This window comes from Phoxinus phoxinus, assembly GCF_949152265.1.
Source record: "Phoxinus phoxinus genome assembly, chromosome: 3".
Lineage (NCBI taxonomy): Eukaryota > Metazoa > Chordata > Actinopteri > Cypriniformes > Leuciscidae > Phoxinus > Phoxinus phoxinus.
The window spans coordinates 8,870,043-8,894,123 of record NC_136878.1 but is presented as its reverse complement, the minus strand read 5'-3'; the positions used below and the strand labels follow the sequence as shown (position 1 = coordinate 8,894,123).

General features: G+C 41.1%; 1 protein-coding gene across 4 annotated transcripts in view; it reads left to right on the top strand.

Annotated features, from left to right (window-relative positions):
• tet3 (tet methylcytosine dioxygenase 3) overlaps positions 1 to 24,081 on the top strand; it is a 42,922-nt gene that overhangs the window by 12,644 nt on the left and 6,197 nt on the right. For 3 of the 4 annotated variants that reach the window (XM_079608382.1, XM_079608384.1, XM_079608383.1), the window contains 7 exons: positions 15,502 to 18,442; positions 19,959 to 20,049; positions 22,262 to 22,355; positions 22,753 to 22,961; positions 23,310 to 23,460; positions 23,565 to 23,654; positions 23,903 to 24,040. In XM_079608382.1, the coding sequence (XP_079464508.1) occupies positions 15,502 to 18,442; positions 19,959 to 20,049; positions 22,262 to 22,355; positions 22,753 to 22,961; positions 23,310 to 23,460; positions 23,565 to 23,654; positions 23,903 to 24,040 (3,714 nt within the window). Of the gene's footprint in view, positions 1 to 12,730; positions 13,209 to 15,501; positions 18,443 to 19,958; positions 20,050 to 22,261; positions 22,356 to 22,752; positions 22,962 to 23,309; positions 23,461 to 23,564; positions 23,655 to 23,902; positions 24,041 to 24,081 lie in introns of those variants that run through there. The other variant, XM_079608385.1, reaches the window with a different exon arrangement.

The following is a 24,081-nucleotide window of genomic DNA, read 5'->3' as shown; positions in this document are numbered from 1 at the left end:
GCTTTTTGCGTGACTCAACAGGCTCAATGCGTGCCCAGATGCAGTGTGACTGCTTGGGGTTGAAGTGACAGCTGCGTTCAGGCATCCACCTGTGTGCTGCAGGTGTGACTCAGTGTTTGTGGCCTCCGTTTCAGATCCTAGTACTATGCCAGGTCCATTTCGCAGCGGTGTACTGTAGTGTGTCTTCTCTAGCCAGAATGGGGTGAGCGGACAATCTCGTGGACTAGGCCCCGGTTTAAAGAGACCCGGGCTCTGCGCTTATTGGAAGAGACGTAGGCGTGAGCTTCGCCTGGCTAAGAGAAGAGGAGGAGGAGGTGGCCTCTCTCTCTCTCTCTCTCTCTCTCTCTCTCTCTCTCTCTCTCTCTCTCTCTCTCTCTCTCTCTCTCACTTTCTCTTTCTCGCTCAGTCTGTCAGTCTGTCTGTCTTCCTTTTTCTCTGCGCTCTGTGTCAAGCCTGGGAACAGAGAAAAGAGTGGCAGGCGGGACTGCCAAAGTTTCCAGTCATCTGAGGTGAAGGGAGTAGAAGTTAGTGGGTCACATACGTGCACGCATGCGCGGTGACGGTGCTGGTATTTGTGTGTCCATGTGAGCGAGCACGTGGCGGAGTGTTTATGGACTTGAGTAACATGTCGCGTCAGAGGTAGAGAGACTCAACGAGCCTTGAGAGCTTTAGTGGCGATTTATTCGCAACAAATATGCTGAATTACACGTAGGAGTAATCGTGATTGGTGCAACTGCTGCAAAATCAAGCAGACAGTCTCGACAGCAGCGGCGTTCTGACTACACCATGGCAGGTTTAGCTATAGCTTCGGCCAGGATTCACTATTCTTGAATCCAGAACTTATAATCCATGCCAGTTAATTTCCAACTGGCTATTTTTGTGCATCGCCGCTGAATCCTGTACACCTTCACACACTCACAAAGAATTAAATAACCTAACACAGACACGTTCTGTTAAAGTACAGCTAAATCTTGCTTGCCTAAAAGTAGTCAAAAATTTTTGCCGCTTACCAGTTGGCCAACATGCCCTTGATCTGTCGTGCACTGTTGTCGCTCGGCCACAAATTGTCAGTTTGCCGTGAGAAGATGGCTTGCATCACATGCTTATTTGCTCTCAAAATAATTTGAATTTGGATGACTGTAGATTGGCATTGTCAAGCTTTGTTAGGAATTTTGCTACGATGCGACACTTAGCATGCGGTGACTATCAGTGGTTATACAATTACTCAAATATACCTAGAAATTCGAGGCAGTTTGAAGAGGTGTCATTTCTGTGTAGTGTTTCTTTCCTTTGGCTTGGCTTCTGATTGACGTAATGTTCTGTAGTTATGGGGATAACCATAACATGAAAGTGCTCTGAAATTGACTATAAAAGCTGACGCCATTCTACTGTAAGCGTTTGATCTGTGGGGTAAATGTACACCATCACCCCAGTTTACATTAGTTTAATAAGCTCCGAAAGTTGCATGGGAGGCAGTACCACATAAAAGAGCTCATGGAAAATCTGTAGTAATGGTTCATTTCGAGGTGTGTGGAATCCCCTGGCGTGACGGGAAAGGGTTAACAGTGACCTAGATTTTGCGGCAACAGTGAGTGGCAGATGACATCACAGCTGTAATTATAGTTCAGACCCGCCTATTAGGCTGCTCACGTGATGTGGTATTTGTGTGTATGTATATGTAAATGTGTGCTTGTGAGGGGAAATGGTTTTGTGAGCGTTTAAAGGTAATGCGAAAGGCAGGAAGCCGCTTGTTTTTCATTTCATCGCACTTCTGAAATGACGGGCACATTGAAATTCACTCTGGTACAGACTGGTTGTGTTCTACAGATGCCACTATTAGTTAACGGTGAGGGAAGTTCACTTTTGAGAAAACAGGATGTTAAAAATGATGGCTGTAAACAATTTTAATTAGCTGATGCACTGTTGTCTCTCACCACATGACCATTTCCTGGAGAGAGAAAAAACACACGCACAAGCTATAGTTTAAGCTTAGTTTACGTAACATCATTAGGTCTGTTTTTTTCCCTGTCTATTCACCCAACCAAACATTCCAAAGTCCAGCGAGTGACCTAAAAAGGATTTTCTAGCTAAATATACCACCATCTTAGTAGCACGCACTAGGACTTACTAGGCATGATTCATTTTACTAAATTGATTCTTAACAACCATTTATTCATCTTTACTTTTAATTGTTTTTGTTGTATATCTATTCTTAGCTGTGCAAAACGTTTTCATTTCCAAAAACAGTTAAATTCTTACCTTTTTCATTGTTTTGATGTTTTTGATTGATAACTGGGTCTTTCCTGCTATGCAATTTTTTTTAATTCTGTAACTTAAAAATATATATTATATGTATGTATGTTTGCTTGCTTTAAATCATATAACAAAATTAAAACTTATTTTGTCAACAATAATCAATAGTAAGCACTGCATGTTTCTAATAGTTCAAACGAGACAACTCTCAAAATAATTTTGGCATGTTATTGAATATGGCAATGTTAATGTATTTGGTGACATTTGGTATTTGGTATAATGTCTTGGTGACCAAATGCATCAAGATCTGCACCTAGATTCTGCTGCTGCTGCAGAGCAAGTATGTACTTACCACTGCTAACAGATTCACAGACACGCTGTTGTGAGCTTGTAATATATGTTACTACTGCATAAATAGACCATAGCAGATCTAGGCAGGTGGAGCTGGAGAAGGTGGAGGGTTTCGGAGGAACTCTGATATTTAAATGTGACCTATGCTGGTAAAATGAGTCGGAATGTGCACGGGCTATTTACGAGCTACAGGCAAAGCAAGTGAAATGTGTACATTTTTGTTGAATTTGAGGTTTTCACAATAAATTAGTTCATTAAGCCCTCGGATATCTATACTAATGCTCCAAATAGCAATTAAACATCTAAAATTATCTTTATTTCTACGTTTTCTGAGAGGTGTACCTTCCTAAATCTTTCCTTTTTTTTAATTAATAGATGAAAACGCCCCAGCATTTTTTCTGCTTGCTTCTTGACAACTGGTGATTCAGACAAATGTACTCATTGTGACTAATTTTGCCAGCACGGGTCACAAATGACATTTTAACATTGAGCAAGCAATCTCATTGGCTGCAGGATCAATAGAGGCCAGTCAGCTTGTGCTATGCAGTCATGTGATTGCTTACAGATTGCATGTAAAATCAGACTGCACCCTATAAACTTTCATGACTGAACTACTGTAGATAATAGCCTCTTCAAATTAATCTGGTATACAAACACGTTTTTAACTTTCAAAAAATGACACCTCAGCAGACCATGTATCCTGTTTTGCATTTTTAAATGTCAAGAGGTGTGTGTGTGTGTGTGTGTGTGTGTGTGTGTGTGTGTGTGCGCGCGCGTGTGTGCGTGTGTGTGTGTGCGTGTCTGTGTGCATGTACACTAGTTTGACCTACATAATGAGGACCCAAAGTCCTTATATTGTGGTGTGTATTCAGGATCCTCCTGGCCAAGCCCCTATATTATGAGGACATGGCGATGTCCTTGTAATTCAAAATGCTAAATTTTAAACATTAAGTTTAAGTTTAATACACTAAACATGCAGGATTCTTCACAAAGCAGGCTAAACATACTCAACTGATCCTTAAGAGAGTCAGCTTCAACTATCCAGACTTGATCAACATCAGGAGGCTGGAAACTGATACAGCTAAAATAAATGCTTGCAGATCCTTGTCTGTTTTTTAAACTGCTCTGTGCTGAACCATCATGCATGCCCTGAAAAAATGCATGTGTGTGCAGATGCATTTAAGATAATACAATAACCAAAATAACTTAGTTAAAGGTTACAATGGTGAATTTTGATGTTTGATGTTAAAATACTCTCTCAGCTTAATATGCAGCGACATTACTCAGTTTGTTTGTGCATCAGAACCAATGGCTTGAATTTGGGGAGATGCTATCTGTTGATGGAGGATAGATGGAAATTTTTAATATCTATTAAAATTAGATATTAAAAAAAAGGCAGGAATAGATAAAATTGAGCCCTATTTATTAAAATTGGCAGCTGATCTTGTAGCAGAGCCTATAGCGAATATATTTAATTGAAGCCTTGTCTCTAACATTATACCCAAAACGTGGAAAACTGCAATGGTCACTCCTTTATTAAAGGGCGGAGATCCTGAAGATCCAAATAATTACCGCCCCATATCTAGATTGCCAGTTTTAGCAAAGATATTCGAATCATTAATAAATGATCAGTTGAAACAATACCTATCTGATAATAACATTCTTCATGATTATCAGTCAGGTTTTAGATCCGGACATAGCTGCATTACTGCAGCCATGTCAGTGTCAAACGATATTATAACATCGTTGGACAGCAAAAAGTCATGTGCTGCTTTATTTGTTGATCTCTCAAAGGCTTTCGATTCCGTCGATCATAAAATATTGTTACAGAAACTCGCGTCTATAGGCCTCAGTGAAGCAGCATTGAATTGGTTTGAAAATTATCTTTTAGATCGTACACAGTGTGTTTCCGTGGAAAATTACAATTCCCCATTTCTTCACGTAAATATTGGGGTTCCTCAAGGATCTATTTTAGCCCCTCTATTATTCTCTATTTATATTAACGACTTAGGTCATGGAATAGACTCTGCTAAACTACACCTGTATGCAGATGATACAATAATTTATTCTACTGCATTATCTTTAAACCAAGCAATGAAGCAACTCCAGGATGCTTTTCATATACTGCAACAATCACTGCTAAAGTTAAAATTGGTTTTAAATTCGAAAAAGACAAAATATATTATTTTTGGCCGAGGTCGCTCTAAATTAACTGATGAGATAATTACAAACTCAAAAGGTCAACCATTAGAAAGAGTAAGTTCCTATAAATATTTAAGCATATGGTTGGATGAAAGATTGGCGTTTGACATACATATCAACAAGTTGTTGAAGAAGCTTAGGCCAAAATTATATTTCTTTTATCGATTAAAATATTGTTTCCCCTACAAGGCCCGAAAGAAAATAATAGAGAGTGCTTTTTTAGCAATAATCGATTACGGTGATCTTTTATATATGCACGCAGCTACATCGCTATTAAAAAAAATAGACTCTGTGTATCATGCAGCCTTACGTTTTATCACCGGCGCAGAATCACGGACGCATCATTGCATTCTATATGCTTCCCTATCATGGTTACCTTTACATCAAAGGAGAAAGTTACATATGTATTTATTTATCGCAAAAGCCTTGTTAGGGAAATTACCTTTTTATATTTCAAATCTTCTTAATTATTACAAAAACACTTACTCTACTAGGTCAGGGTCTCATATTCAACTAAAAGTCCCAAGGGTATCGACAGAATTCGGCAAAGGTGCTTTTTCATTTTATGCTCCTTGGGCTTGGAATGAATTGCAAAATGTCCTCAACTTAGATGTACTTCCAACCCTAAGCACTTTTAAATGTCTCTTACAAAATGTTTTAACAGACACTTGTAAATGTTACAATTGATTTGTTTTTTACTTTAGTTTTACGATTATTGTGCAATGTGGTGTTGTCTGACTGTTATTTTATATGTGAAACTTGATGTGCTGCTGTCTTGACCAGGTCTCACTGGAAGAAGAGATAGAAATATCTCAATGTGATCTCCTGGCTAAATAAAGGAAATAAAAATAAATAAATAAATGGAGGATAGATGGACTCTAGTGGCAGAGGAAGTACATGCTTCTCTAGCATGTTGTTTGTTATGCTAGGAAGGAGAACATGGTGTGAGACCATTGCTTGATGTCCTAAAACATTTTTGAACCAAAATACTGTCACCAAAATACAGGACATTTGTACCTAGTTGTTCTCAAACTTATGTTGGGTAAAGTCAACCACACATGTATTAATATGTTTGCCCTTCACATTGGCTTGTGGCTGTGACTCTCCTGTGGAATGGATGACTGCACTACTGCAGTTAATGAAAAATGAATGGACAGGATGTACTGAGGCACATTAGCTGAGAACTAGTTCAGTATCGGTGTGTTATCTCTCTTTTCATCTTACCCCTGACCCTTGGTGATTTGTAATTTCTACATACACATACACATACACACATACACAAAGACACACAAATACAGACAATACAGCTGGGGTCGGTAAGATAATCTTATTGTTTTAAAATATAATTTAAAAATGTAATTTAGATCTGTGATGGCAAAGCTGAATTGTAAGCACACACACACACACACACACACACACACACACACACACACACACACACACACACACACATACAGGTGTTGGTCATATAATTAGAATATCATAAAAAAGTTGATTTAATTCAGTAATTCCATTCAAAAAGTGTAACTTGTATATTATATTCATTCATTACACACAGACTGATATATTTCAAAAGTTTATTTCTTTTAATTTTGATGATCATAACTGACAACAAATGAAAATCCCAAATTCAGTATCTCAGAAGACCATCTAAGATTACTTATTATCTAAGATTACTTAAGACCAATACAAAAAAAGATTTTTAGAAATGCTGGCCAACTGAAAAGTATGAAGATGAAAAGTATGAGCATGTACAGCACTCAATACATAGTTGCGGCTCCTTTTGCCTGACTTACTGCAGCGTGGCATGGAGTCGATCAGTCTGTGGCACTGTTCAGGTGTTATGAGAGCCCAGGTTGCTCTGATAGTGGCCTTCAGCTCTTCTGCATTGTTGGGTCTAGCACAACACATCTTCCTCTTCACAATACCCCATAGATTTTCTATAGGGTTAAGGTCAGGCGAGTTTGCTGGCCAATTAAGAACAGGGATACCATGGTCCTTAAACCAGGTACTGGTATCTTTGCACTGTGTGCAGGTGCCAAGTCCTGTTGGAAAATGAAATCTGCATCTCCATAAAGTTGGTCAGCAGCAGGAAGCTTGAAGTGCTCTAAAACTTCCTGGTAGACGGCTGTGTTGACCTTGGACCTCAGAAAACACAGTGGACCAACACCAGCAGTTGACATGGCACCCTAAACCATCACTGACTGTGGAAACTTTACACTGGGCTTCAAGCAACGTGGATTCTGTGCCTCTCCTCTCTTCCTCCAGACTCTGGGACCTTGATTTCCAAATGAGATGCAAAATTTGCTCTCATCAGAAAAGAGGACTTTGGTCCACTGTGCTTTATTAAATCCAGAGTCAAAGCAGCTGTCTACCAGGACATGTTCAGAGCACTTCATGCTTCCTTCATTTTCCAGCAGGATTTGCACCTGCCCACACTGCCAAAAGAACCAAAACCTGGTTCAATGACCATGATATTACTGTGTAATTACTGTGTGATTTCATGTGATATTCAAATTTTCTGGGATTTTGATTTCGTGGGTTTCATAAGCTGTAACCCATAATCATCAAAATTATAACAAGTAAAAGCTTGAAATATCTCACTTTGCATGTAATGATATAATATATTAGTTTCACCTGTCAAGTTGAATTCTTGAAATAAATTAACTTTAAATAAATTAAAATGATTTTATAATTATATGCCCAGCACCTGTATGTATATAAATCACTCAACTGTATGTGAAAGAGAGGCTGAGACAAAACAGCCCATGCATTGCTGCAGTGTACTTTGTACCATTTGCAAAGAGACCCTGGCCCTTTAAGAGCAGCTACGCCTGACTTGAACATATGGGGAGCTAATCTTAGCCTTACTCCTGAGAGAAACAAGGCTGGCAACAAGCCACTGCAGAACTGGAGAGATAGTATTCTCTCTCTCTTATTGCTGCTTTTGCCATAGAAGTTGAACAGATTAAGGTTTTTGGGTTAATAATGGCAGATTTTTGCCCAACATAGATTGAGTTTTGAGGCTTTTTTTATTATTATTTGATGTATTATTTCTCAGCCATATGAGAATATATAGCCAACCTAGAATGGGTTATGGATCTAGTTTCTTTCTATTTTGAAAGAGATCTGCATGATGTCATCTATCTATCTCCTTTAACATGATTGTCTTTCAATTCTCTGTCCTTCTTCTCTTTCAAGCCTTCGTCTCTTTACCAGTCTGCTATTTTCTGCTTTCCTCTCTCTTGTATCCCCCTCATCGAATTTCACCAGTTTTTTTCCTTCTCCTCCAAAACTTCTTGCACAAAGACCACTCTTTAGGCTGTGTTATTCCTCCGTCTCATACCTCCTCCTTTCCCACCATCTTACTGAGTGATGAGGGTCGCTCCTCCCTTCCCTTCCCCCTCTTTCCCTGTCTTTTTTTGCTTTGCTTCCCCCTCACTTTCTCTCTCTCTCTCTCTCTCTCTCTCTCTCTCTCTCTCTCTCTCTCTCTCTCTCTCTCTCTCTCTCTCTCTCTCTCTCTCTCTCTCTCTCTCTCTCTCTCTCTCTCTCTCTCTCTCTCTCTCTCTCTCTCTCTCTCTTTCCCTTTGTGAGTATTTGTGTGATAAAATGAGGAGGGGGGCTCTCAGCTGAGTTGTGCGTGCTGACTTGCATGTGCCATGTGTCAGGCAGGACGAATTATGACACGCACACACACACAGACATTTACATTCAACATCCTACACCTCACAGACCTACCAGCCTTGCCCCAAAAAAAGAGGCATCACGTCAGGGGATGCCAAAAATAAGGTGCACGCAAAAAGAAAGAGAACGAGGTTGGGAGGGATGGAGGTAGTTAAATGTTGGGGGGCTGAGAACAATAGGTAGAACTAAAGAATTAGGAAATACAAAAATAAAGAAATGGGAATTACAAAGAAGATGGGAAAAAGTGGAAAGGTAAGTCAAGAGAAACAGAAGTAGATGCCTTGATAGTCTCAATGACTGTCTGTACCATTCATGATCTGTCCCAGACCTAATGCACTCAGTGACCCTAAGCTTATTTACTTCAGCATGTACGCGTGCAAGTGTTCTGCATTCGTTTTAGTGTGCGCGTGCCCTCACACGCAGTCCTATACATTTCTTAGAAAGCATGTTTGAAACTCTTCCATGGTTTAGCCTCTCGTTGGGCCCCTAGGTTAGCGCAGGCACGTTTTATCTGTTCATGTGAAAGTGTTTCGGCTCTGGACTGGAGGGAGAGGTTTAGTAAACAAATATAGATAATGAAAGGGAGGGAGGGTTTGTGAGAGAGAGATGGAAAGGGAGTGTAGATGAACTTGTTGTGATAGACAAAAAGACTGCTGTGTTTTAAAGTAAAGTTGGCTTTGTTACCTTTTTTAAATTCTTGTCTACACTCTTCCTGAAGTTTTCTTTGGGGATACTAGGCTTTTGGAAAACTGTGCTTAAGCAGACCAAACAAGATCAAACCGTTATCTTTCTTTATTCTAATCCAATTAATTGAATTGTTTGTTTCCTGTAGATACAGGTTGAATTCCTGTAGATTCAACCTCACATGCTTCATGAGTTATTTCACAGAAATGTTTGAATCCTTGTGTGTGTTTATGTGTTTGCTTGTTTCCTATGGGTGTGTGTGTGTGTGTGTGTGTGTGTGTGTGTGTGTGTGTTTCTTTCTGTTTTTCTGTAGGTGGTTTTGTGTGGGTGGGGGTTTGATTCTCTTTTTTTCTCTCTTTTTGGTGAATGTGGGTGATTGTGAGCAACGGATGAGTCACTCTACACTGATGAACCATAAGACAAAAAGACAGTAAATCATCAATTGCCGTAACAACTAAAGTGTCAGTCATCGTTTTTCAGAGAACTTGCAAATCTGAGAATGAGCTTTCTTAAACTGAGTTCCTAATCAAACATGAGTATTCTTTAGATGTTGCTGGTAAAGAATTGGAAATCATTGTTTAATTATTTGTGCTGTTTTCCTAAGACTTGGTGGTTGACACCCAGACCTGCTAAAATGTGAATGTATAACTGTTACTGGTCAGTATTCTCAAAATCAGCCTGGCCAATCTATCAGTTGAATGCATCACTAATCCCAGGCATACTCTATCAATGTTGTGCCCTCAAACACAGTGTCTGTTCATAGTTTTTACAGGATGACTGCCACAGCAAGCTGCATCTGCCTGGTAGCGAATTTCACTTCCTGTCTAGTGGTAGTAGGTCAACGACTCTCATATCTTAAGTTTGACCTTGCACATCTTGAATTCTAATGGTGGTTTAAGATTCTGGTGAGACTCGTCTGATGAGTAGTAACTTGCAAGAAAGAGCATTTAGTGGTGACCTTTTGGATCTTATTGAAATGCCAAATCTTCCCGTGCATTACCGTGATCTTTCTGAAACCTGTTTAGTTTCCCCTTGTCTCTTGTGTTACGATCAATGATCAGCTATCTTCTGACACTGTGCATGTTTGTGGCTTGCTTGGTTTAGATTTCTCATTTTTTAAAAGACATAGGCATTTACTGTAATGCAGAACTTGTGAAGAATCAAGACTTTACTTTTGGTTTAGTAGAGCTGATTATATAGGACAGGTATGTATCATTTTTGTCTTTCAATATTGGCAACCACTTTGTCACGTCTCACATTTAGGTGAGAAGAAATTTTTATTTTTTTTGGTCATACATTGAAATTCAGTGGGGTCCAATGCTGTTTTATAGAAGGTCAGTCATAGAGGTTTGTTACGACGTGAGGGTGAGTAAATGATGATAGCATTTTTTATTTTTGGGCTAACTAAATGTGTGTATGAAATTGTGTCGTTTCACCTGACTTATATCTATTTATGGCGTGTTAAACGTTCATTGTTCGTCAGCATTAACAAATATTGGCACAAATCATTCACCCGATAAAAGTCTGAAGACACCTTGTGGCTTAACAAAATAACGCTTGTAGGATCGTTGCCATGTAATCAGTGTTATGTCAGCTCCGCATTGCTGAATATTTTGTTAGTGCTCCGGTTTCGCTCCTCTCAGCATAGATGCGCCGTAACTTGCAATGGGAAGGATGAGGTAACTACAGGGCACAAGAACTGCTGTGTCACGCTGAAAGGAGCGAGGGATTACGCTTAGACGGGCCAATGTGTATGTGTGTAAGGGGAGGCACGGCTACATTTTGTGTTATGACACATCTGCCCAGCCCTCTATCGCCGACTGGGAGCATTGAATGATTGTGGTGACGCAACTGCAACGTCATAACGGTTCCCACTCTCCGTTTTCCCTCTCTCTCATTCACACACTTCTCCTCCGCTGGTGACAGTGCACTTTACCTCTCCGCTCGGGCTTTGGGTCTGTGTATGTTTGTCCATTGGGTTGCCTTGCCTTCACTGTGTTGATGGTGGCGATCCAACTGGCAGGACTCAACAGCAAGAGAGCGAGCGGGAGAGAAAGACACTGATCAGAAGGAAAGACGACAAAACGAGAGAGTCGCGGACATGGCAAGAGGTTATGCGGGTTAATACAAATTGCGTGTTACGCAGTGTGCGATCACACCCTCATAATACAAAAGTGATTCTACCGAGGGGCTTTCTGGCGACTGTCAAAGACGATTGCCATGTTTTTCTCTGAACAGAACGAGTACGAAAATAAGCTCATGGAGAAAAGGGAGAGGTAAAGACAGAAAAGATGCCAGCAAAAGAGCGAGCGTGAGAGACCCAGCTGAGAAGCTTCGGAGTTCGAAGAGACGGGTTGGCATGAAACAAAGTGTTTAGGCAGGAAAGAAAGCGCAAGAGTGGCTCAGAAAAGGGAAAGCAGAACACGATTACGACTACGAGACTGATAGCAAATTCGTCTTTTACACTAAACACTCACTTACCATCGTGGTCTCTATCTTCTGCTGAGTCCCGCACACGAACATTGCCCCTTCTGTATCGCTGCAATAGCACCTCATCACCCTGCCTCGCTTCCGAGCAGAATAAACACCATCGACAAGTCAAAATAGTTGAATAGCAGCAAAATTGTGCATGAACGCATGTTGGTTATGTGTCGTTCGTTGTCTTTTCCCTCAAAACTTTGAGCTTCCTATTTCTCTGCGGTTCCCGTTAACCTCCCTGTACCTTGTGGTTGCTTCTGACAGTCGCTGTGCTTTCCCCCTCACATCCTGTGTTCCTCGGCTTCAAGACTTGTTTGCTGCTGCTTGACTCTTATATCTGTGGTCTATATAAGCGCACCCATGTATATGCTTCGTATATGATGTAGATGACTGCCATTCCTTTCATGGTTTGACAGTCTCACATGATTTGGGTTTAAGCAGCAGCACTTGTATATGTTTTGTCTGTAAGCATCTTCTGCCAGCTATCATCTGTTCGAAATCAACGTCTTATGATGTTTTGCAATATAAAGCCTATGTCAATAAAGAGTTCAAATAGATTGTGAACTATTGAGGACGGCATTATAATGACAGGAATAAACATATCAAAGGCAGTCATTTCCCTTTCGTTTTTATTTTTATTTATTTTTATTCTTAAACACTAAATGGCAGCTGCTGTGTGAGTAGTAGAGGTCTGCATTTAACCGCTGCAGCCTCCATCTTATGGAGACCAAAACACCTCTAATAATAAAGCTGCTCATTTTTGTTTTGCATGCATCTCTGCTTTCACATAAGCCATAGACCTGTGTTCATATAGTCCTTTATTTAGCACAGTAGCCAGCCAGTCTGCCACTCGTGCTTTCTCTCGCTCTCTACACTTTGCAGCAGCTGTATTTCCTGCACTATCCACCATTCCATCGTACGTGCCCAGTGTGGCTCAGATAATGGCCTCTCTCACTCTGCACACACAGAAAAGAGGAGGGGGAGGAGGAAAACGAAGGGAGGGAGAAAACGAGGGAGGGGGGAGGGAGTGAACGAGCAAATGAAGAGAGAGAGAGAGAGAGAGAGAGAGAGAGAGAGAGAGAGAGAGAGAGAGAGAGAGAGAGAGAGAGAGAGAGGTGGGGGCTGTAAGGCAAAGCAGACGGTGAATGCAAAAAGCAGAAAGAAGAAGGAGAATATAGAAAAAGGGAAGGGAGGAGCAGAGAGACATAATGAGAGAGGGAGAAAGAGAGAAACGACAGTGGCGATAGGAAGAGAAACAGAGCGAGTGTGTGTGCGTGGGGGAGGTGTGTATGACAGAGTGCGTGCGTGCGTGCGTGTGTGTGCGTCCGTGTGCCGCACTGCCTGGCTGACTGAGAAGAGAGGGAGAGAAAGAAATAAAGAAAGAAAGAAAGAAAGACTGAAAGAGAAAGTACCCATAGTGGATTTCCACCAGCTGGCTTCTTCTTTTTCTTCTTTTTTTATTTGGCACTGTCTCGAAAGCTGTATTCCATGCACTTTCTTGTCCACATTTCCCACCTTTGTCTCTCCAACAACGTTATTGGGACAGCTAGACCACTGTGAGTAGACGCCAATCTGTTAATTTCTCTCTCTCTGTATGCTTGAGCTTTGTATTTTGATTGTGAAAGACACCGGAGTACGGGGGAACGGGGGGAACGGGGGGAGGGGGGGGGGGGGGGGGTGTTGTGTGTCTTACCGTGTTCAGCTGTCTACTACTAGGCTTTAAACCCCATCCGCACTCTCTCTTGTTTTTGTGTTTTTTGTTTGTTTGTTTTTTTTGCTTTGTGCTGTCAACCTCTGAGACAGCAGTTAATTGTGTGTAATTTCTGAGACATAGTAGATGCAACATAGAGTTTAAAGGGCACCTCATACTTCTGAGTAAAACTGGTTTTACAGTCTCTTCTGGTTGGGCGTGTTAATGTTTTGGTAGTAGTAGTAGCTCTGTGTCTGTAAGAAGAGGGAGAGAGTTTTGGCAGCGATCAAAGCCCTGGCATGCCTCAGATAATTGCCTAAGCACGTGCTTTCTGCTGTCAGACAGGTGTGTATTTGCAGGTGTACGGCATATATATGTGTCACTGGTCCAAAGAATCGGATACACATCTTGCATGGTGCATGTAATAAATCAACTCTGTTTAGAATACTATTTCTAATATAGAATACTAGAAAACTATTTCGTGCTTTTTTTGCGTGTAAGTGTGTTCTGGTGAACTCTGCAGTGGAACTAAGACTATACTGTGAAAGTTTTTTGCGTGATGGTATGCACGTGGGTGTTTATTGCATCACTGAAAAGAGGAAAAATAGCCTGTTGTAACAATTGTGTGGTTCAGCTTTTTTGAAGAGTTGAAGTGTGACCATTGTTGGCAAAGTGAGTACTAGTCTGACACATGCTTTTGAAACACACACACACACACACACACACACACACACACACACACACACACACACACACACACACACAAACAGTCTGCTCAGTGGCTGGCACACTGCCCATGGGGGTCCAAACAGGCACCATCAGTTAAGGTAAATTCAAAGTGTCTGAACAGCTTGCCAATCAGTAAAACCCATTTAAAGGCCTGTCACAATGAAGACACAATCAGAGAGATTTAGACATTTAGTTACAGAGCTATTAGACATTTAGACAGGTTTAAACATTTAGTTGCAGAGCTATTAGTTTAGAAGTGTGCTTATGAACATGCATGTCGTGTCTCCGCAGTCTAAACAACTTAATTTAATGGAAAACAAATGATTATGCTCAAATATTGTAGATGCTACTACAGAATTACTGCTTACGACATCTGAAAAGACATAGTTATGTATGTTAGTGGGTTTTTTTTCATGGGTGTTTTTTATTTATTTAGTTAACGTGATGAAACCACAAGGTCCTCTTTTCTAAGATATGCCTTCACCATGGACAAAGTTATCTGTGTTTGTCTTCTGTGCAGCAAACAGGTTTTCATTTCATCCACTCTTTCATATAGAAGAACACTGAAGGCATTATACAAATCAATTACATAAATGCATAATAATATGGTATGTTTTAGAGAAAAATTATCACTTAAAAGTGCCACAAAATGGTTGCATTGGGATATTGCTCTTTAAGTTATCTGGAGCCAGTTCAGGGTTTCCACAACATTCATTTAACCCTTTCAAGATAAAAAACACAATAGAGACCAGCAAAGAGGATATTTGAAAACCAGGAACCAGGAAGAGTTTCTCAGTATGTTGACTTGGGCATTACCAGTTGTATTGTAATTGTAAATATGGGATTGTATTTGCATGAGACAGTTGATCTGGTTGAAGCAGTCTTCATTGTGACCTTGAAAAATATACAGGTAGGCTCAGGTTATTTTAGTAGCATCTGCCCAATGACAAAAATTAAATTAGACAATACAGCGATAACCAATTTTTTGTTCTCTTTGCGGAATGTGTTTCTTGCGAGGAGAGAAAAAAAGACAAAGAGAGAGCAAAAGAAGAACATAGGTCAACTCAGTGATCTCCATGGGACAAAGTATTATGTAGTCTTCTCTCAAATCAGGCAGCCACTTTACAGAGAATACCAAGATGAATCAGTCCAACAGGTCAGAGTATGTTGTTTAGTTAATAGAGGTCAATGATTATGTCACTATTCCAGGACAAAATGCTATGATGTTTGTTTGAATTATTCTGCAATTAATAAATTAAAATACTCTTTGGCCTATATTTTTGTATGTAATCAATGCATAACACATCATTGATACAAAAGGTTTGAGAATAGTTTAAAAGGTTTGAAAAGGATACACACACTCAATACATATAAGTAAACTGTCAGTTTGCTAAATTGTCAAGTAACTTGATTTTTTTGCTCTTCCACAGACTGTTTCTGTGGTGGGTTCAGTGGATGGCCCCAGAGGAAAAGGCCAGATGGAAATTGGGTCCCATGACCGCCTGGAAGAAGGCATGTTAAGCCATGAACTGCCTAATGGGCTTAGTAAACATGCAGCAAATGAAGAAAATATTTGTGATGAAGAAGTCAGGGGCGTGGCCAGGGAGCAACACCAGCACAACTACCATGAGGGAGCTGGATGTATTTCCCAGACACCGGGCTGGGTCCCTGAGCAAGCTGGGAAGTCTTCAAGTCCTGAATCTCAACAGGGTGCTTGGAGTGGCAAAAATGCCCGCACTCCAGTGAATGATGTAGATATGGAGGATGCACGAACCCTGGTGGCCTTTTCTGCTACTGTTGGCTCACTGCCACCTTACACCAACCATAAAACTTCTCAGACTCCTACAGCTCAGCTGTATGAAAGGTTCCATCAGGAAATGTCTAATGGAGGTGAGGAGGCCAGAAAGAAAGGTGTGGATGGTGAGTTGTGCCCCCCTGAAGATCTAAACACTCTTCAGGCAGAACTGAGTAAGGCCCGTCATGGCCACAAGCCACCTAACTGTGATTGTGATGGCCCAGACTGCCCTGACTACCTGGAGTGGCTAGAGAAGCAAATCAAAATGGTGGCTAACTCCCAGGATAAAGGTTCCTGTAAGATCACGGGTGCTCCTCCACAGCCACATGCACAGCATCGCTATTCTCAATCCCAACCACAACAATGTGGAGGTAACATCTTGTGTATGCAAGACACAAATCCACAGCCCCTTGTTAACCAGCCTTCTGCTCCTAGACCCTTTGGCCCACCAGCACCTATTCCCTGCTCCCCTACTGTTCTGTCCATAGCCAAGGAAAGAAATGTTAGTTTGCAAACAGCCATTGCAATTGAGGCTCTGACCCAGTTGTCTGCCACTGTCCCACAAACTGTTGTTCCTCCAGGCGAATCTTCAACTGCAAATCACCATCAGCATCTGCCAACCTCCTACCCCCAGAGTATGCCACAAGTGGTCTCTTCATCATCTGGTCCTTTTTTTTCCTCCTCTGCTATGCCACAGTCCATCCCTTCAGGACGTTACCCCCAGGACGTATCATCTTGGGAGCAGCAGAGACCTCAGTCTCAGGGTGAGGCCCCTGCACCTAACTCATCTCACTATGCTTCCCCATACCCATCCTCCAAGTCCCCATTTTCAAGCATACACCCATCCTCCCCCAATCCCCGATCCCAGCAGTGGAACCAGGGCACAGCTGGAAGCTGCGAGAGAAGCTCCCCTCGGAACCCATGGATGATGGAGAACACAGAGTCCCAGCTTCGTTTTGTAAACCCATCCCATGGCAGCAGTGACCCAGTGTCCGAGCTAAAGCAACTCCTTGGAGACACTGGTGGAAAGTACACCAACTCAGCCTTTAAGTTCCCACTCCTTCACCCCAGCTTGCAGGATGGTCGCAAGGGCAGCCTTGCTGGGATGCCTCACATCAAGCAGGAGGCAGACACAAAGGAGTACCTGGGCTCAGGATGTGCAGTCATGGGCCAGGAGGGGATGGTAAATGGCCAGCAGCCGTTCCAGGGTCAGCAGTTTTCACCCACCATTAGGCACTCAACTCAGGCAGCACTACAGCAGCACCTTCACCATAAACGTAACCTCTTTTCTAATTCTCCTGCCTTTAGTCCGTTAGCCCCCATGGGGCTACCCCATGGGGCTACCCAGAACCTTCGTAAATGGTGGCCACAGTCTATTCCAGAGAGTCATGTAACCATCAAACAGGAGCACAAAGAACCCAAAAAGAAAAAGGGTGCTCAAAGTTCTCCTCTTCTCAAGCAGTCAGTGGGTGGGCTATTTGGTCCACTAGGCACACCTCTTCCAAAACCCAAACAGATTGTTATCAAGAAGCATAAACAGAAAGCTTCCCAGCCAACTTTTCTCCCACAGAAACAGATGACAATATCGAAACCTCCCTTCATCTCCCCAGGATATGCACCATCCCTCTCTCAGCTTGTTCCATCTCTACCAGGCATGGAAGCTGGGCTTCCCCCCTCTCAGGTGGCTGAGAGCCACCCAGCTCCAGCTCAATCTCAGGAATCCATTTTGAATAGCAGTAGTGCACCTATCTCTGAAAACACTCATTTTTCTTCTACCCCTGTGTCAGTTCTTGCACCATCCACCCAGAAGGTGATAGCTTGCTCAGACCCAGCTGGGCCAAATGACAGCATCCCAACCACCAGTATCACGCCTCAAACCTCTACAACACAGCCAATTCCTTCTCTGGCTGGCCTCAGTAACCTAGATCCAAAATTTGAAGAGCTTATTCGTCAGTTTGAGGAGGAGTTTGGGGACACCATTTCCTCAGCTTCTGCAGCAGAGACCCCAGAGAATGGCCCTGCTCCGCCAGTGGTGACCGAGTCACAACCAAACTCAGGACAAACCAGACCCGAGTCACCATCCCCAAAGCAGCCAGTTAATTGCCCTCCTGTTCCCACAAATGAGTCTGAGCCCATGGATGAAGGTCAAAATGACATGACTGAAAGACTGAAAGAAAAAACATCATTACCATCTGAGGAGCTCTGTACTGTCAAACAGGAAAGTGAGGAATATGAGGTGGATGTGAAACCTTCTGGGCAGCTCCTGTCTGTAGCTCAGGATTCATTTCTGGAGCGACAGCACCCCTTCATCACCCCTTCACCTTTCTCCCCTCCAACTAAACGTATAAAGATTGAGTCATCTGGTGGCGTGACTGTGCTTTCCACAACTGCATGTTTCTCTGCAGACGGAGAGGGGGATGATTTGAATACTCCCACCAAGGATAGCTTTCCCTCATCCCCTTCACTTAAAGGTTTTCTTGAGTCACCATTGCGCTACCTGGACACTCCCACCAAGAGCCTACTGGATACACCTGGGAAAAATTCCCAACCTGATTTTCCCATCTGTGACTGCGTAGGTAAGTGTGAGAGAATTCAGCAAAAAAAACATATATATATATATTGGACCAAACTGGGTAAGAACACTCATATTCTCAAACAGAATAAAAAAGCAGATAAACAGACATTGAGATTTTGTGACATTATAGCACCAGATCCCCTTTCAGTCTACTGATCAGGCTATGAGACTTGCTTAGCTAACCCACCTAACCCCCTGTCTTTTTGATTTATTTAACCACTGACATTTTTCAGCTCAATTTATATTTTAATATACAGTAGTTTAGCTCCATTGCAGTTAGCTTTATTACCAGTATATGTTAGGATTAAGGTAATTCCCATATACTATAACATAGACTAAATTGATAATCAAAATTCCCTTCAGAAAGACCAGAATGTTTCTTTTTCATCACATAATTTCTGCATCAGCACATTTCTCAGGGTAGTGTTGGGCCATGTCTGAGAATGTGCGCTCTATCTGGGGCCGTGCATTGCTCTGCAGTCTGTTCTCTGTGCCTCTTGCAGAGGAACAATAGTTTTGAAGAAAGGAGCCCATTGTAATTCTTTGGGCCAGTGCAGTGCAGTGCCTTCTGTCTATGTTCAGGCTATTGGTACAGTGAGTACAGCTAGTTTTCCAAAGGAGGCAGTAACAATGAAGAGAGTCTGCTCATATATCATATGATATACTGTGGCTAGACATCAAAGAAGGGAGGGACTAGGGAGGACAGGGTGAGAAGAGATGGTCTGCAACCTCTCAGCTCAGCCCTTGTATCTCTTATTTTGTCATTTCAGAGGTTTTGGTGAACTGTGTGAAAATGTTCCTAGTGCATTGTTTGATTGCATTGCAACAGTAGCTAAGAATTGTTTGCAAATTTCAACTGAAGATATTCCAATAAGCTGTCCTCATTATATAAACCGTATTATATGTGTGATATGTAATTGTCAAAATTATTTTCCAATTATGAAAGAAATCAGTTAAGAAAGTATTCATTCAAGGGTAGTAAGCTGTGCCTGAACACTTGTTGGAGCTTGACTGTAACTAAAAGCAAAGAACAATAGAAGGGAGGTTTCCATAGTGAATCCTTATAGCACTCTGTCAACACCACAGGGAACACCCAGTGCCATTTGATACTTACAAACACACCAAACACGTTCCATATGTAGTACATTCAGCAGGTCTGATTTTAACATGGGAGAATATATCTAGTATTTACTGTTTTATCTTTTTTTTTTTTCTCATAGTCTGTGCTTCTCAAAATCACTCATTTTTTCTTATTTTGTTAACTATTCTTACATGTATTGTTGGTACAGTATTTTACACTGCTGAGTAAGCAGGTAGTATGTGCATCCACTAGATCTTTCTCTTTTCTCACAAACACTTTTTTCATAAGACTTTCTCGCTTTTTGCTCACTCACACACGACTGACTCATACTATCGTTTTAATGGAATTACACATTAGTCATCTGAATTAACCATCATTGTATAAGAGTGTGTCCATGCTTTAACCTGCATTTTCTTTCACTATTTGTCTCCCTTAGACCAAGTCCTAGAAAAGGACGAGGGCCCATACTACAACCATTTGGGGTCTGGACCAGACTTACCTTCAGTCAGGAAACTGATGGAAGAGAGGTGAGATGTACAAGTCAGATTTCTGAATTATTATTGCACACCATAATGTCTCCTCCACAGATTTGTTTGTGGGCATGTTTGTTTGCTAACACAACCTGCAGGACATGTAAGGGCCATGTGGGATCCTACTTTAATTATTATTTTTTTTTTTTACTCTCTTGATCTACTATTAAAACAATGGAATTGGCTGAAGAAACTAGTTTGTATGTTGAATTTAATGGTCTGCCTGCTTGCTTTTACTCTAGCAATTGCCTTTTCTGTCTTGTCCTTTTTTAGTAAAATGTTAACCAAAACGGAAAAAAAAGAGAGAGAGAGGGGAAAATATTGTCATACACATACAATGAGTAACATTCAGACAATCTCAAATGAAAATCCATTTTTAGATTACAATATATTTTTCTACTGTTTAAACCTGAAGTTATTAAACTTCTGAAACCACAGAGGAATACTGCTGATCCTACGTCATTTGCCTTAAGAGTTCCCTAGTGACCCTTTCATTGTTCTGTCAGAGTTGTTTGGAAGCTCTGGCAGTTGGATCCTGGCAACAGATTCTTAACCAGCCGAGGATAAGCATCTCCCTTTTCTGCCGTTTGCTCTCCCCTTCCCCTCCTCCCACCTTCCTTCTCTATGATCTTGTCCCCAGGGAATTCCTGACCCAGAATCCAACAGGAGTAACAGGAAATATTGGCATCAGCAGATCGACACAGGGGAGAGACAGGGAGATAGAAACAGAAAGACAATGAATAGCAGGGGAAGAGAGAAAGAATTTAGAGGAAATCAAAGAAAGAGGTGGTGAAGTGATGAAAATGGTGGGGTATATATAAAGGGTATATATTAAAACTTGAAGCAATGAGTATCCTCTAGTTGTTGTTTTTTCCAGATACACATGGCAAAAGGAAATAACATTTCCTTTTCAGCAGCGCTGTCATATGGTGTCCATAATGTTCACTCCATTTATGCTGTAAATCAAGTTAATTTGCTATATATGAGATTACTTTATAGATTCCCTGAGGTCTGAAAACTTTTACTAATACTTAAAGATCCTGTGATCATAGAAGTGAAGAGGAATATGAAAAGCTCCACAGGCTGTTGCCCCCTTTCTCCTGTAAGCATACAGAAGCTAAGACTTCCTTGACCCATTTGGATATAGTATCTCCACCTTTGCTGACCTCTGGTACACTTGTCCACTCTCATTGCTTTATTTGAGTGCTGATTGAGGCCATAGTGGCTGTAATTTCTATAGCTTGAGTCATCTCCTCTGACATAGAGGGGGAGGTGGTGGGTAGAAGAAGAACCTCCCCTTTGTTTGTCTGTCAGACAGTGGCTATAGCCTTCTTAAGCCTAAGCCTGACCCCTTTGTGGCCTTTGACCTTATAGCCCACCCCTGTGGATCTTGGAAGCTTCTCCATCAGACTGTGTAGTTATAACTGAACAGTATTTATACTTCCCACATGCTGCTGTCCTGCTCATGCACTAAAAGAGTTTTATTTGAGGAGACAAGCAATTGTTGACTGCGGACATGGGCCATCATACACAAATGTGACCCTGGATCACAAAACCAGTCACTAGTAGAACAGGTATATTTGTGGCAATAGCCAACAATACATTGTATGGGTCAAAATGATAAATTTTTCTTTTATGCCAAAAATTATTAGGATATTACGTAAAGATCATGAAAGTTCCATGAAGATATTTTGTAAATTTCCTGCCGTAAATATATAAAACATTTATTTTTGTAAGTGAATGCAGCACAATCACGAACATAAATGGACAACTTTAAAGGCGATTTTCTCAATGTTTTGATTTTTTTGCACCCTCAGATTCCAGATTTTCAAATAGTTGTATCTCGGCCAAATATTGTTTTTGAAATCTCAATTTAAAAAAAATGTACCCATGTGATTGGTTTTGTGTTCCAGGGTCACAAATGTGTGTAAACATTAGGACTGAGTATCATCAACTACTTCACTATATGACATGCATTGCATCTAAAATGTAACCGTTCAATACATTCTAACGTATCACAATATCATAATTGCTTTACTGAAGCTATTCCAAACTCTCCACAGTGGCTCTGACTGCCAAAAATCTGATTTAAGTATACAATCTGGTTTAATCTTCATTAAGGTTGAGGAGGGTGGTTGTTTTCATGTTGCATTATCAAACTGTGTAATTTGAGTTACTTATGTCCCCTCCTCTCTCTTTATTATTCCAGGTATGGGGAGAAGGGTGAAGCCGTTCGTATTGAGAGGGTGGTTTACACAGGACGAGAAGGAAAGAGCTCTCAGGGATGTCCTATCGCTAAGTGGGTAAGTGTGGAAAACTACATATTTCTTATATCAATTACCGGTAGTCATTTGGTTGCCTGAATGATCAGACAACTAATCGGGCTTAAGAAAGTCCTGTATAATTCGGATAGTTTGGAGTTCACATAAGCCAAACAAGCATGTTTCTAAGAACCTTCTGGCATTCAAAAACAGCTTGTAGGCATGCACTGTGGGACTATTTTAAACTTCAAACATCACAAGACATGACATAAGTCAAAGACATCCCTCCGAATCATTTCTTTACATTGTGACCCTCCCCAAGCGGGAAAATAATTTACAAGTTGCAGACATAGGATTTATGTCTTCCTGCTGTAAACAGACCTACAGATTAGCATCTACCATATGCTTTCATCGTTACTGACTGTCTTTCTCTCTGTAGGTGATTCGTCGCAGCAGCGAGAAGGAGAAATTGTTATGCATTGTGAAGCAACGGCCTGGGCACCACTGTGCCAATTCTGTTATTGTTGTTGTTATCTTGGCCTGGGAAGGTGTGCCCCGTGCTCTGGGAGATAAACTGTACAGAGAACTCACAGAAACCATCATTAAATACGGCAACCCCACCAGCCGCCGTTGTGGACTCAATGACGAGTGAGTTTTGAACACAACTGATGTTTTTATTTTTATTTTTGGCCTTTTGAGTCTTCAAGAGATGTAGCAAAGAGGTCAAAAGAAAATTATATTTCAGATTGACTAATTTGTTTAATGACTGTAAAGTTGGACCTAATTTGTTGTATCACATGTGCATCAGTCAAAAATCAGGTGGAGTTATATTGGATGGTTTACTGTCAAAATTTGTTGACTTAAAGACAATTTCTGAATCATTCCTTTGATTATATTTGGTAAATTTAACTATTTTACAATGACTCCTACTTATGTCACCTATTGTAAGAGTTTATAGTTACAACTGATTAAATTCATGGTGGGTGCCTTTTGCAGTCGAACATGTGCGTGCCAAGGGAAGGACTCAGAGACCTGTGGAGCTTCCTTCTCTTTTGGCTGCTCCTGGAGCATGTACTTCAATGGATGCAAGTATGCTCGAAGCAAAAACCCTCGCAAGTTCAGACTGCAGGGAGAGCACCCCAAAGAGGTTAGTTGCTCATAAAGAAGGGGAGAATAATTATTTTATGTAATTAGTGGTTATTTTTATAAGCCCAATAAAAATAGCCAAGAGTAATTTTTTTTTTTTTATAGGAGGATGATCTCAGGGATAACTTCCAAACCTTGGCCACGCATGTGGCCCCACTATATGAGCAGCTGGCTCCCCAGGCCTACAGTAACCAGGTTTGTTGAATTTGTCTGACGATAAAAATAGTCAGTGTAGTCACACTACACTGAAGGGTTCACAATTTATACTGTTCAGCCACATATTTTCTTGTAATTGGTTTGGTGTGGTGTATGTGATCAAAAAGTTTAGAATTTTAATGTTTTAGAACTTTATATTTATACAGTTAAATTACGTAATCAGGAAGTGTTAAAGAAATAGAAAAAAATGTAAATAAATCTATTTGTTTTCTGTTTGTGTTGCTCAGTGTTTAAATGAGAACATTGCTTCAGACTGTCGGTTGGGTTTGAAGGAAGGACGGCCATTTTCAGGAGTCACTGCATGCATGGATTTCTGTGCCCATGCTCACAAAGACCAGCATAACCTTCACAATGGCTGCACTGTGGTATGTTATTAATTTTAATTTATATGTACATCTATTTGTGT